Source organism: Nannobrachium achirus (genome assembly GCF_963921795.1).
Source record: "Nannobrachium achirus genome assembly, chromosome: 22".
Classification (NCBI taxonomy): Eukaryota; Metazoa; Chordata; class Actinopteri; order Myctophiformes; family Myctophidae; genus Nannobrachium; species Nannobrachium achirus.
The window spans coordinates 37,497,596-37,514,648 of NC_137829.1; the positions used below are offsets into that span (position 1 = coordinate 37,497,596).

Below are 17,053 nucleotides of genomic sequence, written 5' to 3' on the forward strand. Positions count from 1 at the left end.
TAACAGTGTGCTCCAAATTATGTGATTGAACTTATCCCAGTGATTGAAACTATTCCGATCAGAGACATGTTTTTTTTATATTCTGATTGGACATTCTATTAGTGGAACATTAGCGTCCATTCATCGTTATGTGTCAAGCAATTATTCAGTCATTGCAAAACCATTTTATTCTCCTGAACACAAAATGGCCACCATTATGAGAATCGAGAAATCGGTGGATGAAGACCTTTGATTGATAACGGTCATTTTGTGCAATTACAGTCTCTATAGAGGCTTACAAGACATGCATATTTATGTTGTTTATCTGTTCAGGCTTAGGGCAATGAATATGGGGAGGAGAGGAAGGATTTTCTTTTTTTATGAGTTCACGTCGGTCCTCAAATCGATTTTTTTTCCCCTTTGTCTTATTATATCGGAAAAGTTAATTCATTCGTTTCACCCAACAAATCTTTTTCCACAAAAATGAGTGAACACTGAGACCCCGTTTAGACGGCAACGCTCTGTAGAGAAAACGGCGAGGTCCCAGGACATCGCCGTTGCGTTTAGCTTTTTATCCAGCGTTCATATGAAGCCGAAATGATGTAGTGTCCATGTAATTTCGCTAGGTGGCAGTGACGCACGGATAGACGATTCTAATTCATTGTTTGCGAGGCTTTTCCTCTCCTACTAATAAAGGCTGAATGCCATCCTCAGTACCAGTTTCAGTGGCCTAGTGGATTTGTCACTGTGTTTTCAATCCATACACCACAGGTTCGCATGCCGCTTTTTTCCGCCACCGCGGACAACCTTTTTTTTGCGGCGATAACGTTATTATTATTATTAAATTATTATCCATGACGGTGGCGCTGTTACCGAGTTATGTGCCGTTATGGACAGAATAGTACATTTTGACCAGGGGACTGCTTCTGAGTCCGAATGCGGCTCAAGGGACTGTAGTGCATTGGACTGCTGCATGCAAGTCTTTCAGCCAATCACACACTGGCAGGGTGGGGCTTGCCCAAATGTGTTGTCGTTTCTTGCGTTTCTGTTGTTCACACGGTGACGCGAGGGGAGAGGGGAGTCAGCTTTTCCACACAAAATTCCGGCCTTACTTCTTACCGTTTTTAACCCCCGAAAATGCTGTTGTCGTCTGAACGGAAGGCATATCTGACTTTTAATTTAGCGGAATTCTCGTTGCAAAAACGCAGTGTAAACGTCCCTGAAATTGAAGGACATTCACTCACCTCTCCATTGCAGTAGCAGTAAATGATAGACACAAAGAACCCCTGAAAGGAAAACATTTCAATTTGAAATCTTTCTCAATAGGTAAAATATGGTGATTGTCCTCTTTTCTATCTGGAAAGATATATTTATTTAAATCTGCTTGCATTCAAACATGACTCACTTCAACAAACCCCTCGGCAAAGGCTGAAAATCTAATAGAGCTCTCATAATATATCAATGAAAGAGACAGAAAGAGAGACATGTGCCAGGTGCCAAAACAATCAAACGTCCATGACCGTGGAGAACGTATCAGTTTCTCAGTGGATTTGTCATCTACAGTATGAAGATTAAATAACAAATAGAGCCCCCATGCCCTTTGTACAAAATGTTATACAAATTAGACGGGACAATACTGTACGCAAAGAAACCCTAAAGAAATGTATACAAAATATTTTAATTGATTTTGGTAATAGCAAGCTTAAGAACATACTCAAAATTGACAAATAAATATTGGAAAGCAGGACCACATATCGGTAACGGACGATATTTGCCGATATCGGTATAATATCGGATTTTTATCTGTTGTTGATAAGCATCATTTTTGCGCTGGCTATGTTGGTGTGTTGATTATCTGGTTATCTGTAGTCTACCAAGCTGCATTTGTTTCCCTATCACAAAAAAGGGGAATTAACACAAAAACTAAATAAACAAATATCGGTATCGCCCAAACTTTTCCATATCGGTGCATCCCTACTAGAAAGCCATAGTTTTTCTTTTTCTCAAGGAATGCGACTGTATCAGTGGAATTACCATTAGTTAATTATTTATTGGCAAATTCAAGATGGAATCCGTCCCAGGTTGATGTCCCACAGACAGAAAGACAGATACAGATATCTGTGGATGCACATGCTTTTTATTGATCAGGCTAACACATTTCAGCAGGAGCCTTCATCAGAGCATAACTATAGCCTGATATAATTGCTTCTGAGCCCAACAGCCTTGCATTTTTCCCCCAACTGTGATATGTTTTTAAAGTTTGGAATTAACTGTAGCTGAGCACCTGTCAAGGAGCTGAGCAGACGAAGCACACCTGCTCCTAGCTGCTTTGTGTGTGTTTGCATAATACTAGCATGCCCCCTTTCATGCCCCCTTTCATGCACATATCTCTTTCATGAATGCTGCACAGTAGGCCTACAAGCAGTATGAAAGACGAGGATAGAACAAGATAAGAGACACAATTTCTTGGTTGTGCTTTCCAATTGTGCTTAACATTGAACTCGGAAATGTACTGTATGTGTCTCTAAAATGGTAAATGGTGCATTTATATAGCGCTTTTATCCAAAGCGCTTTACATAGATTGTGCATTACATTCACCCATTCACGCACACATTCATACACCGGTGGCGGAGGAAACCATGCAAGGCACCAGCCTACTCACCGGGAGCAACTAGGGGTTCAGAGTCTTGCTCAAGGACTCTTCGACATTAACTCAGGGGGAGCCCGGATTCGAACTGGGAACCCTTCGGGAACCCTTCGTGTTCTAATAACGGTTTCTCTACCCCTGAGCTATGCCGTCTCTCTTATGCCACAACCAGAGATGTGCAGGCATTACTGGGTTACAGTAATTATTTCAAATTAGAGGGTCTATCAAATAAATGGATAGTTGCCAAGCTTGCATTACAGACAAACCAGAGATAAGTCTGCACTCATTTGATTAGTTTGATCAGGTGTCAGTAAAAAAAAATAATGGCCATTAATAATAAAGGGAAATAGAAAATAGAATGACAAAAACAACACTATACAATCCCATCACATTTATTTGGATCCATACAATCTATCCTGTGAGTTACGACACAAACATTAACCTAAAGACAAAAGAAAGATATTAGTAGAGTACTTTTTTGTTTCGTTTTTTTTTATCCAGCGAGAAATGGGATGTAAAGGTTCATTAATAGGTGTAACTTTGTCAGAATCCATGTTTTTGTTTGAATATTGTTTATTACCACCCATTTCAAATGCTATCAATCCATTCAAAGGGAATTTGTCATGTGTAATAAGAGCCTTGAATGGTGAGAGTAGCTGGCATACTGTCTACCCGGTAGGTGTTTGTCATTATTCTGTGGGTTGATAATGGCTTTTGCTATTTTATCCCAGCTACTGCTATTGAAAACGAAACTTAAGCTTAGTAGGTGTTTTGTCATCATTCTGTGGCCGAAAATGTCACGTTGTTTTAGCGCTGGTTCAAATCTGGGTAGGGGAGAAAAATTATAATAATGACATTATTTAAATGTACTTTTCTCCATGGCAAATAAATATATGATAAGGTTATATGAATATGGGCATTGTATGGCTCAACAGTTTAAAGTTTGTTACAGTTGCTATGGCAACCATAACAACGTGATTTCTTTTTGTTTATGTTTCTTTAAATTAATTCCCCTCCAATCCACAAAATGCAGCTTCTGGGTGATTCCCCTACGGGATAAATAAAGGAATCTATCTATCTATCAATCAATCAATCAATCAATCAATCAATCAATCAATCAAGTTTATACAACACAGCTTTTTTTTTTTTTGTAATCTTTTTCGAACTTGTTAGAGTCTGTTTAGACACTTCTCTTAATACATGAAGGAGCATGGTAGTCTACTGGTTGAGACGCTTGACCTGCAATCCTTCTACTTTTCCGCAGGGCAGAGGTTCAATTCCCAGAAGGGGTTGTGAATGGAACATAATTATTTGAGCACATAGTTTCCACATTCGCTTTTTTTTGCTCAAAGGGGCTTTTCTAAATATATGTTATATAAATATTGGTCCATAATACGGTTTTATATAGGTTTTACACTAAACAACCACTCGGATATTCATGATTATTCTGTCCAAAGAAATCACAATTTACAATATTATCGCGATAATCCTATCCTAACATCCATTATCCTGGGGAGGAACATTAAACATGCTAATTTAATTGTTTTATTGGCTATATAGACTATTCTATATCATCCCTAGCCCATTGGTTCTCAAAGTGGGGTCCGGGGACCCCCAGGGGTCCTTCAGGGAGTTCCAGGGCATCCCCAGCTAAATGATAGTTAGGAACCAAATGGACCCTTATGGGTCTGTAACTCATAGAGTGTAACTCAGCTAGCCTACACTCTCCGAGTTCAATTAATATTGATTTTACAATAATAAATGGGGTCAGAGATTAAATGGGGGGTCCGTACCCTAATGGAAAGGCAAACTGGGGGTCCTTGAAATTAAAATGGTTGGGAAAATCGGCTGAAAAATCTTCTCTTGTGTGTGTCTCCGGCATATCTTTTCAAATGAGGGACGACGGGCCAATAAGTGTCAATTTGGGGGTTCTTGACATGAAATGGTTTGAGAACCACTGTACAGGTACATAAGATTAAAACCTATTTTGGTTTGGCTTCCTTCAAACAATGCAACAGCACCAGATTTGAACCAGCTTCCACATAGGGTCTCATTGCAGAAGGCCCCCCCTCAAATCCTGACCTAGAGTTTCATTTGCTTTTTTAAGATCGAAGGGGTCAAATCACGATTTCGGGGTCTAAAAAAATACCCTATTTCAACTGCGTAAGCTGAATTAAACATTTTCCCAGATAAAAGACACTTATTCTGACACGCTTTTTGACGCTGAATCCAATGAACCCAGTCTTGTCTCTCTACAACACTCCTAACTCTAAAGGTCAAGGAAAAAGGTCGCTTATGGCTCCAAAATGGGCCTTTTGGCCTTAAAATCAATAAAATATTCAAATAAAATCTGGCTGTTTCAGGCAGGACACGCCTTTCATATTTGAAGTATGCCCGATCCAATGGAATGGGTTTCGGGAATCTCCGACAATTTTAACCCTTTCCTATTGCGAAAAAGACACGAAATTTGCACGCCATGAACACGATTACACATTTTTTCGGATAAAGGACACTTATTCCGACTTACTTTTTGACGCCAAGTCCGTTGGTGCTGGTGCCGTTGTTTGAAAATATTTCGGTCCGTTTCTAACACTTCTAGAAGGGCTAGCTCGGGTTCTAGGGGTCGTAGAGACAAAAGGGTAACAGATTCTTGATCTGCTCACCGAGACGGACGCATTGATGTGTGTGTCATTTCTGAGCGACCCCTAGGGGGCTAACCCTAATTCCAACTAGGGGTACGTTTTACTCCGTACACGAATGTCGTAGAGAGATGATAGACACATCAGCGTGTTCGTATCGCAGAGACGAACAAGCCTATATAACTCTCCTCGCACACAAACACTCCTGTGAGTTGATTGGTAACTTTGGTTTGCTGGCCAAAGGGCTCTAAGGGGTATACACTCTATGACCCTTGTGAAATTGGAGATCCCAGGGATAAGAATGTCGTAGAGGGACATATGAGATATCAAAATGTTCGTCTCGGAAAGCACTACAACATATCTCAAAACGGAGTTCTGATATCTTATCGTCTCTGAGTTATTAAGGCTAAAAGGCTAACCCTAGGCTAACTAGGGTTGGCTTTTATTCACGAACCAATGCATTTCATGGGCTCATCTTTTAGTATGTTTTAGAGCGCATTGAGACGCACGCTTTGATATGTGTTTCGTTTCGTTGCGACATTCGCTGTGCGACGCTAGGGTTAGCATTCTTTTAATTACTATAAAATCACAATAGGATATTCGCCTTACTAATTTCAAGCTTAGGGCTAAAATTACGTGTAGTTTTGGATAAAAAATATATCGGAACACCTACTGACCTGGAACTGCCTGAAACACACCAGGAAGTGGCTATTTGAGGCACTTCCGGTTGTTATAAAGACATAAGACTGGTACCATTCAACTCTGCGTCCCAAAATTAGTCTAGGGAAGTGGTAAAATTCCAGGGTTACTTCCGGGAACTGCCTGAAACACACCAGGAAGTGGCTATTTGAGGCACTTCTGGTTGTCGTACAGACGATGGTGCATCGAAATAAAACCTGCATATTCGGACTTCGCACATGTGATTTGGGGGGGGTAGCCAGAATCCTGGAGCAGAATAATAAAATGGCGTCTCAAAAATGGCAATGCCTTTGCAAGCAAGCTTGTAGATCTGCTGTTTTCACAACATGTAGCCTATCTGTGGAACTGAGTCAATGTAATGCCGGGGACCCCCATAAGAGAAGATTTTTTCAGCCGATTTTCCCAACCATTTTAATTTCAAGGACCCCTAGTTTGCTTTTCCATTAGGCTACGGACCCCCCATTTAATCTCTATGACCCCATTTATTATTGTAAAATCAATATTAATTGAACTCGGAGAGTGTAGGCTAGCTGAGTTACACTCTCTGAGTTACAGACCCATAAGGGTCCATTTGGTTCCTAACTATCATTTAGCTGGGGATCCCCTGGAACTCCCTGAAGGACCCCTGGGGGTCCCCGGACCCCACTTTGAGAACCAATGGGCTAGGGATGATATAGAATAGTCTATATAGCCAATAAAACAATTAAATTAGCATGTTTAATGTTCCTCCCCAGGATAATGGATGTTAGGATAGGATTATCGCGATAATATTGTAAATTGTGATTTCTTTGGACAGAATAATCATGAATATCCGAGTGGTTGTTTAGTATAAAACCGTATTATGGACCAATATTTATATAACATATATTTAGAAAAGCCCCTTTGAGCAAAAAAAAGCGAATGTGGAAACTATGTGCTCAAATAATTATGTTCCATTCACAACCCCTTCTGGGAATTGAACCTCTGCCCTGCGGAAAAGTAGAAGGATTGCAGGTCAAGCGTCTCAACCAGTAGACTACCATACTCCTTCGTGTATTAAGAGAAGTGTCTAAACAGACTCTAACAAGTTCGAAAAAGATTACAAAAAAAAAAAAGCTGTGTTGTATAAACTTGTTTGATTGATTGATTGATTGATTGATTGATTGATTGATAGATAGATAGATTCCTTTATTTATCCCGTGGGGGAATCACCCAGAAGCTGCATTTTGTGGATTGGAGGGGAATTAATTTAAAGAAACATAAACAAAAAGAAATCACGTTGTTATGGTTGCCATAGCAACTGTAACAAACTTTAAACTGTTGAGCCATACAATGCCCATATTCATATAACCTTATCATATATTTGCCACGGAGAAAAGTACATTTAAATAATGTCATTATTATAATTTTTCTCCCCTCCCCAGATTTGAACCAGCGCTAAAACAACGTGACATTTTCGGCCACAGAATGATGACAAAACACCTACTGAGCTTAAGTTTCGTTTTCAATAGCAGTAGCTGGGATAAAATAGCAAAAGCCATTATCAACCCACAGAATAATGACAAACACCTACCGGGTAGACAGTATGCCAGCTACTCTCACCATTCAAGGCTCTTATTACACATGACAAATTCCCTTTGAATGGATTGATAGCATTTGAAGCCGGTGTTATTACGAGCGCAACCGAAGGGGCGGGAGAAAAAGAACAGTTTTTTCCTCAGCGGGGAACACATTTGCAGGAACACCGCACTGTGAAAAAACAACATCCGGGAGAATTCTCACGGCGTAAGTCCCACTGTTCTAATCTCTGCCTCATATCGTCACCAGGCTTTTCTCTTCGCAGATGAATAAGCCTGGCTATGTGAGGTTACACAGGCTGAGGCCTGGCCTCAATTAGTAGAGAAGATGAACCTTTTCAGAGTTGTCCAATGTCATCACCATTGACTTCAAGGTCTGCGTCCTTTATCTACTATTCCTTTTTTTTAAGTTGCTATATGTATTATTTTATTTTTTATTTTTATTATATTATATTCAGACGGCTAACCATGCTTCCTAAAGAAATGTTGTCTCTGTGACACTTCCTGGGGCCACAATCTGCCTCCAAAACTATTATTTCTATCTGTGAGAAGTTCTGTCATTGGTCGATAGACAGATAGCCTGCCCAATAAGCGACCAATCAGGGTCGCCTCTTGTTTCGGATTGGTTAGACCTGTCTGTCAATCCTTTTAGCCATGGTTCATGCACCAATGAGCTGCTAGTGACAGAGCTTTTTACAGATAAAATAATAATCTTTTGGAGGCAGACTGTGGCTCCTAGAAGCGCCACAGAGACTAGATTTTTTTAGGGAGCATTGTTAGCCGCCTGAATATAAGCAAAATAAGCAATTGCCTTTTTCCTGCTTATGTCAGCAGAAATCTACATATAGCAACTTTAATTGGACTGGTTTGACTTTTAGCAAACAGCACACAGACATAAAAAGACTCAAAATCAGACTGAAAGGTAACTTTGCTGTGGAGAAAAGCAAACAACACTTCCCACAGCATTATAAAGGCAGGCATTGGAGAGCACCATCTGCATTTCCCACTGGACAAAAATAACCTTGGTTAATTAATAGGATTCTGTGTTTACTGCACTTCAAAATACAGGCAGTGCAATTACAAATGAGCAAACACGGACATTAAAACACTTGATTTGTATATTTTAATCAGACTGAAAGGTAGACGACACTTCCCACAGCATTATGATGACAGGCATTGGAGGGCACCATTTTCATTTCATAGTGGACAAAAATAACCATTAATTTAGAGATTGTGTGTTTACTGAACCTCAAAATGCAGTGCAATGCCTTGAAACATTTTTACCTCCATTTGCATTTCAATGTGTTCCAGTCTAGGAGACAGAGGAGCCTATGAACTGAGAGATACCGGTACATTTTTGACTGTGATAACCAGTACAACATTCAGACGTTTTGAGATTGACGCTACTGCTCATTAGCCTATTTCCGGGACCTTTTGATTATTGGCCCGATTGACAGCCAATGAAATGCCACAATTCGTTCCTATGCTCTGGGCAAGCGGAAAGCAAAGCAATCTGTAGCCATGTCTGCTTATCATAAGCAATTTGGGTTTTTCTGTAAAGTTGATTTCCCGCTGTACCACTCTGCGATGCCCGTCGATCCCGGAAATTTAATTAGCTTTAATCATTATGAAACAATTAAAAGTATGGTCGCTGTATATAGCCGCTTCGGAGACTTTAGGCCCGCCTCCTAACTGTATCCGGTCTTATTTCCCGTTTGGACCGGATCTAGGTTTCCATATCCGGTCTGACGTCCAATCGCAGCTCCGTTTGCATAGCTTTTCATTGTAAACAAGTGAGCTGACTGCATGGCCATAGAATGGTATTTTTATTTTGTAGCTGGTTTGATTCTTTTACCCGCCTGGCATATGATCTGCGCACATATCGTCTGCTATGTGCGCGAACGTGTCCACGTGTTACCATAGCGCACAGCTGGCTGTCTCCAATGTTTTTTTATGTAAACACTGGCGGATAAGCAGGGATACAGCGTGGCAACGGATATGTCTATTTATTTTCAATGGGGGTTTTTTTATTCGAAAGCTGTCACCGAGTCTACACGTCTACTAGATGAGTCGCGCACAGATCCTGCACGATGCGTGCGCGTGCCCACGTTAAAAGGTAAGGACAATTTGGCAGCTGCTTAGTACAGCTATGTTTAAAATGGCAGCAAAATTGTTAATATGTATTTGTCCACGGACCCCCATCTGAAAATATTTTGTGCCAGGGACCTTCGTACCAGATTTGTGTTAAAATGTTTCAAAATTCTTCCACATTTTGTCACTTTTCTTGTTCCTTCTTTGTGTGTGTGTGTGTGTGTGTGTGTGTGTGTGTGTGTGTGTGTGTGTGTGTGTGTGTGTGTGTGTGTGTGTGTGTGTGAAAATAGCAGATCTACAAGTGAGCTTTCATGTAGATTGACTCTTCAAATAGCCAAATAGGTTTAAAGTTTGGCAAATGGGCTAGTCGCTTCTTTTGGGCTTGCTTATTCCTCTCGCAAAATCTGGCAGCACTGAAATCAATAGGTCACCAGTGAGTCAGCTGTAGACAACTCTGAAAAGAATAACCACAAAACAATACAAAGGAAGCGTAAGTAATTCAGTTAGCCCAGGACATTTACCGCACCTCGCTTTTTTTAGTTTATTAGGTAGGCCCTAAAAGTATATGTGATTGAGCGCAGGGAAATTATTTTGGGTTAAAACTGAATCCGGTTTGATCTTTCCGGCCAAATTGTAGTCTTTGAGTACTACAACATGACGTGTTGTGGTTTCCGCTCCTGACCGGATACAACCCAGGAAAGTGAAGTGATCCCAGACTAGTGGGGTACAGTAGCTTGCAAGCTCAAACATGTTAGTTTCTTGTACTGTAACCCCATGGCTGTAAGGACCACGGCTGTAGAGTGATGCAGGGAGAGAGAGAGCCCTGCTGGAATTTAGTGGAACCTCAGACCCAGACCAGTTGACATCACCTGCTTCACACGTCATCGTGGATTTGAATGTTTTGTGCTGCAGTGCAGATAGCATACTGGACAGCTGTGCAGTCTCTGCCACTCCACAACAGTTGCCAGAACAACCATGTGGCATGGGTGGCCAATGCAATTAGTATTAGCTTACAATCTACACCACTGGTTCTAAAAAACTATGGCACCACCTCTTTAATTGTCTGTATACACTCAGGATGACACTTGTATGTCACACACAGTTCCAAAATCTGACATCTAAACATCATAAAAAGGACAACAAAATGACCGCACCTGGAAGGAGTTGAAGAACAGCTCACAGTACATGCGGACCTCCCAGCTGGGTCCTTTGAACTTGTGTGGCATGCCTACGAAGATGATGTAATGGACCCCGAACACCAGCACCAGTACCAGGGTGGACTTAGCCAGCTTCCTGTGGACAAACAAATGCATGCACACAGGGGTGTCACACCAAATTCTGGGCCCTGGGTACAAGGATTCAGTGCAGGCCTCCCATGAATGTTCTTCATAGGGGGAGGGGGTTTAACCCATTGGCCATTTAGACAGCAAGAGCCGCTGATACAATTATTATGCATTATTTTGTGCTTTAACTATTGAAAAATAGCAGATATACAAGCTCACAGCGCGGCACCGACTGCCACACTGTGAGCTTGTAGATCTGCTATTTTTGAAAAATCGTCGAAATTCTATATATATATATTTTTTAAACCTACAGGTATGTTTCTATGTCAGTGGTGCTCAAACCTTTTCATGTGAAGGACCCCCAAAATGATATGTATTTGGCCACGGACCCCATCTCAAAATATTTAGTTCCAGGGACCCCCAAGAAGCAAAATTTGAGTTACAAATGTTCGCTTATGCGCATGACATCATCATCATACCCGAAAGTTATGCAGGAACGCCTACTGAGTGGCAAAAAAAACTACTTTCTTTTTTAAGTGCCAGGATGCCCCCAGTCTCCATAGACTTCCATGTTAAAAGTACTCACATTTCTTACTTAATTAAAAGTATCAAGCAAGAATTCAAATTTACTTGAGTAAAATACAAAAGTATTGGCATCAAAATGTACTTAAAGCACCAAAAGTATAGTCATTATGCAGAATGACGCGTTTCACAAGTTTTTAAAATGTATAAAAATCTTTTGAAAATAGCAAATCTACACATCGTGATGTATTGTGAGTTTGATCAGCTATCTTCAAATGGCCAAAATGTATATAGGGCTGAAGTGGTTTAGTCGGGGGCGTTGGGGATATTTCGTGCTAGTCAGTCTAAAAGTGCCACATTTTGCACAGATGTAGCCCAGGGCATGCTCTAATGATTTAGCTAGGGCACCCAAGTCGGCGACCTTCGGGGTTGCCACAGCGGCCAAATGAAGTTGGGCTCCCATCGACGTTCAATAGAAGAAGGAAAATACCCAGAAGAAAATCTGCTTTAAGTGGGATGTGAGGGGTATAGGGGTTTGTCATGATGCTGAATCATGCTTGCAAGTATTTGTTTTGCACAGAAAACATTCCTTGGGCTATAAATGGCCCCATGGATTTAGCATCATGACAAACCCCTAAAAAAAGGGTATTTGGGTATCTGGGTATTTTCATCCTGTATAGAAAGTCGATGGGAGCCCAACTTGATTTGGCCACTGTGGCGACCCCGAAGGTCGCCGACTCGAGCACCCTAGCTAAATCATGGGCTACATCTGTGCAAAATTTGGCGCTTTTAGACTAATTAGCACGAAATGACCACGTTATCTCCCTAACGTCCCGACTATGTGTGTTTTGTAATAATAATCACAATCTACGTAACTAGTAACTAAGGTTTTCAAATAATTGTAGTGGACTATAAGTAAAAGTACAGAAAATTGGAAATACTCTCAAGTAATGTAAAAACAATACCTCAAAACTGTACTTAGGTACAGTACTTGAGTAAATGTACTTTGCTACGTTACAACACTGGGCAGTGGGCACCAAACTGTATGAATAAAGCATCAACTTCACATCAGCCACAACACCAGAGGGAGCGCACACAATGATCTGATAACCCATAACAAGACGAATATGGGTAAATACTCCTTCTACAACACTGCCACCCAGGTGTGGAATTTCTTGACTACCTCCCTTAAAACATGTAGCTCGCTGGCATCCTTCAAAACTGCCCTGAAAAAAAGCCCCATCCCCTTGTTTCCCCGATCCTGTATGTGTTTTTATAACTGCGATATTATTGAATGTTTTCTTTGCTTGCTATTTATTATGTCAATGAATTCAATACTGAGGGCTTTCAACGTAAAAAAGACCGTAAAAGGTCTTATTTGAGATGTTTCTTTTAGGCAGGGTGTTTAACTGTACTTTACATTTTTGTCTAATAAAATAATCAATCAATCAAATAAAATGCAGTTTATGAATAATTTGGTGTAGAGGAATTAAGAAAGTGCATCAATTAAAGAGCCATCTGATAAGCATAAGATGAAAAAAGTAAGCATCTGACACTGCATACAGTCGTCACCCACCTGTACTGTTTCCTGGTGTCATATCTCCCTGCATTTGTTTCTCGGATCTTGGTTGCCAGAACTCGCACAATGTTCACAAACAAGATGAAGTTGAGCTAAAAAGAGAAAAGAAGAGAATAGCGTAGTATAATTTGCATTATTACTCCTGCCAAAAAGTGATTGCAGCTCCTGGTGACTGAAAAAAGGATTTCTGCTTCAAAATGGCTTGTTTGTTGTATGCCTATCCTTTTTTTGGTTTGTTTATTTCCTTCCACGCAGTGTTTCTCATATGTCTGTAAAACCTCACTCTGTTAACACTTTCTCATTTTGACCTTGAATGAGATACGACTCAGTGAGCAACACGTTACAAAATAATCAAAGTAATGATAATTATTACGACGCCACCAGTGGAGACTGCTATATCCTGTAGAATCTGCTCGGTATCTATATAGTCATGTGTTCAACCTGGATCTGGCCAGTTTGGCTAAGATTGTCTTCCAAAGTTTGTAGGATTTCTCTGACTGTTTTGAACAAAATCATGAACACTATACTGTAGTCATGTGATCAAGACAGATCTGTCCGATATTTCATATTATATCCAGATTGGCTAACATTGGCTTCCAAAGTATGCAGGATTGGTCAGTTTTGGAACAAAATGCTTCAAATTGTGAATGCAGCGTCCGACATTGGCCTATTATAGCGCCACCAGGAGGCCACAAGAATCTACTTGACCTGGCGGAGACCTGTGCTCGGAAGAGCACACAGCCCTCACGTATTAGAAGGACAATTAATGTTTAAAATGGCAAATTAAGAGACGAGGAATCATTGCGAGGGTCCGTAATTATCAGAAACTGAATTGGTTGCTCTTTGGAGAAGTTCAATTGTAGGTCACATTTAATTTCCCTCACTTTGTAATGTTTAACATTTTTAAATGGCCTTTGAAGTTACAATGGGTTTGTAGTAATGGCACATGTCTGATAAAATGAATGTCAAATATCTAAATACTAATCAAGCAACTTAAAAACTGTCTGGGGTGCTCACAAAAGCCTGAGTAGATGTTAAAATGACCCAGACAATGGCTGAAAGGGAAAATCCCATTAAACATACAAATAAAAGACTGACAATACTGAGCGATACTCATATAAATATACATATTATCTCATCATTATAATTGTTATCTGGGGATTCTGTAACAACGTGACGGTTTAATTGCTTATGCTTCCACCCACTGAACCCTCCACCTCACCATGACTCAAACCTCTGTATTTCGTGAAAGAGAAATAACTTTCCCTGTGTTGAAATGTTCTAAAACCTTGACTTAAAATGTGACTCATGACCCCAATTTCTCTCGGAATTAAAACATAACTGAACACACAGTTAAGAACATTGAGAACATTGAGAATACACAATCTGTACGTAATGTACTGAAGTCGCTCTAACTTCTCATCTGCCGCAATCCTGTGGGCACACAGGCGTGTGTGCGGGCGTATATACTGTACTGTATATATATATATATATATGTGTGTGTGTGTGTGTGTGTGTGTGTGTGTGTGTGTGTGTGTGTGTGTGTGTGTGTGTGTGTGTGTGTGTGTGTGTGTGTGTGTGTGTGTGTGCGTGCGTGCGTGCGTGCGTGCGTGCGTGCGTGCGTGCGTGCGTGCGTGCGTGCGCGCGCGTGTGTGTGTGTGTGTGTGTGTGTGTGTGTGTGTGTGTGTGTGTGTGTGTATGAGAGGCATAGGGAGAGAGAGAGAGAGATAGAGAAAAGTAAGGGAGGGAGTATTTGCTGTTACCAAAATACATCAAAATGTATCTTGCTTCAAAATACAAATATCCCCATGAGTTGTATCAAAATAAAATACCAAATACCAGTGACTAAGAATGTTTAATGTTCAAACATTTAAAAATTTGATTATGGTAGATGGGGCTGCTAAGATCTTATTTGACAGTTGGACATTATGCAGTTCACAGAGTGGATCTTGAGAGCAGGTGTAGGCCTAGGGTAACCTGACTGCGCCAGATAATGGCAGCAGTGCGTATGCCTGGCTGCATACCGCTCTGCTTACCATCATCTGGGATCTCTCGGGCAGACCCGATGTAAGGGGCGGGCCATTTTTTCAAATTCTTTAGCAGGTGATTGGATGTGGCCGTCTGCCCGTCTCTCTATCACAGTCTGGGAGTGCCAACTCCAACCACTCATATTGGCCTGTCTGCATCCACGTGGTCTGCAATCGGGACTTTACGAGCGTTATCAACTCCCCCAGAGAGATCTCAGATGGTAAAGTAGGGCGGTAGCCTACGCACTACTGCCACCATCTGGCGCAAGTCAGGTTAAGCCTTGGGTTCAGTGCGTCACATTCACATTCAACATTCAGTAACACTTGTGTTCCCCTCTTTAAACCCACCCCAATCATTTGGTTTTCTGTCAACTTTTTTTTAATCGCTCTCGAGTACAAGATGGAGATGCAATTTCACAAAGTCCGTGACATGATTAAACTAAACATAATTATGCCTGCAACTTTAGTTTTACTGTATTGCCTTATTATTATTTTTGGCAAGATTATTGTTTGCTGTCATATAATAGCTTGGGATGATTTAAGCCATTGTTTATCTTGTGAGTGATATGCCAGCTTGACTGGAAGCTCAAGATAGTTAAATTCAGCTGTCAAAGCAGCGCAGTGAGCTCACCTCCTCCACACATCAAAGCCGGCTCCCACGTTAGAACGAAGCCCATCTCTAGCTAATTGTGTTTAATCCAAGCTGAGAGCTGCCAACGGTTACAGTGAAAAACACACTGAGTGAGTTGGAAAAACTTAGAATCACTCACTGTACTTGATGAATAATTAATCCTAGAGACAGTATGATATTTAATGAGAAGATGAAAGGATGATGTCAAGTAATCAGTTTAATAAAAGGTGATCCTGGTCGGTCTTAGTTTGGGTTTGGACAGAGTTATGTCGGGCTAAACTTCTCAGGCCCGATTAAACGTTTATTTGCACAAAACAATTGACAAAACAGGAAAAAACTGAAAAACAAAACAAAAAAGAGGCTGTATTATTTTGGTAGCCACAACCCGGACTGGTTAAAGATGGTCCAAAATAGCGCAATTTGAACGTGTCAACTAATGAGCATGGTGTTTATAAATGACCTGCCTAATAAGATGCCCAGTTTATGCAGATAACACAGTCATATACTGTATTCATAAATGGTGAATATAACATGAGGCAGAGGGGGAGGCCTTGTCTGTTTGCAGGTAGCTCAAAATTGTCAAATACCTGTGGGGATTCACAGTTATTTATCAAGTATCAGTATAACTGTGTGTGTGTGTGTGTGTGTGTGTGTGTGTGTGTGTGTGTGTGTGTGTATGTGTGTGTGTGTGTGTGTGTGTGTGTGTGTGTGTGTGTGTGCGTGCGTGCGTGCGTGCGTGCGTGCGTGCGTGCGTGCGTGCGTGCGTGCGTGCGTGCGTGATTAGTGAGTGATCACTGACCTGTCAATCAACGCACTACATCTAGGCTATAATAATAGGATACCAAGCAGAGGGAGAGGGCCACAACATTGCGGGAGGCGGCGGCAGTGTTCCCGCTACTCCAGCGACAGTTCAGATATACTAGTGTTTTTTCTGCTCTTATACCAACATTATTATAAGTATTATTGGTTGTGGCAGTAATAATTTAGCCCTGGGATTCTTAAATCCTGTGTTGAGTGTCACACAAGGAGAAATACACTCCTTGAAGTTAATACAAAATAAGTTAAAAACCAATTAACCAGTCTGCTTGAAAAGTAGGCCTAGGCATCTGTATAACAGCAGCCAGTTGACAGTGCAGAGACATAACTGCCTATGGAGATAGTTCTGTATCAATAATATGTAAGGACCGTTCTGATGTTGTGCAGTTGTACATTAAGATTTGTATGTGTGTATCTTTAAACGCACGCGTGTATTTTGCGATTTGCGCAGTTGTAACACGGAATTTACACACGTGTATAACGGAATCTGAAAAAAAAACACACTGCCCTGCCCTGCACACATACGCTTTTCCATATACAACCTCAACTGCCTTTCTACACGCTTGCAAATCGTCATTTACACT

The 17,053-nt window shown here is 40.9% G+C and overlaps 1 protein-coding gene and 1 long non-coding RNA gene across 2 annotated transcripts in view; both read right to left on the reverse strand.

The window, feature by feature from the left end:
* The window catches only part of LOC308308325, an 839,845-nt gene that overhangs the window by 705,748 nt on the left and 117,044 nt on the right, over positions 1-17,053 (reverse strand). The gene's annotated exons all lie outside the window — the stretch shown is intronic.
* Positions 1-17,053, reverse strand: part of pth2ra (parathyroid hormone 2 receptor a) — a gene marked incomplete at both ends in the record, with an annotated part of 76,966 nt that overhangs the window by 631 nt on the left and 59,282 nt on the right. The window contains 3 exons of the mRNA XM_080753008.1: positions 1,224-1,265; positions 10,766-10,904; positions 12,993-13,087. Of these exons, the coding sequence (XP_080609134.1) occupies positions 1,224-1,265; positions 10,766-10,904; positions 12,993-13,087 (276 nt within the window). The remainder of the gene's footprint in view (positions 1-1,223; positions 1,266-10,765; positions 10,905-12,992; positions 13,088-17,053) is intronic.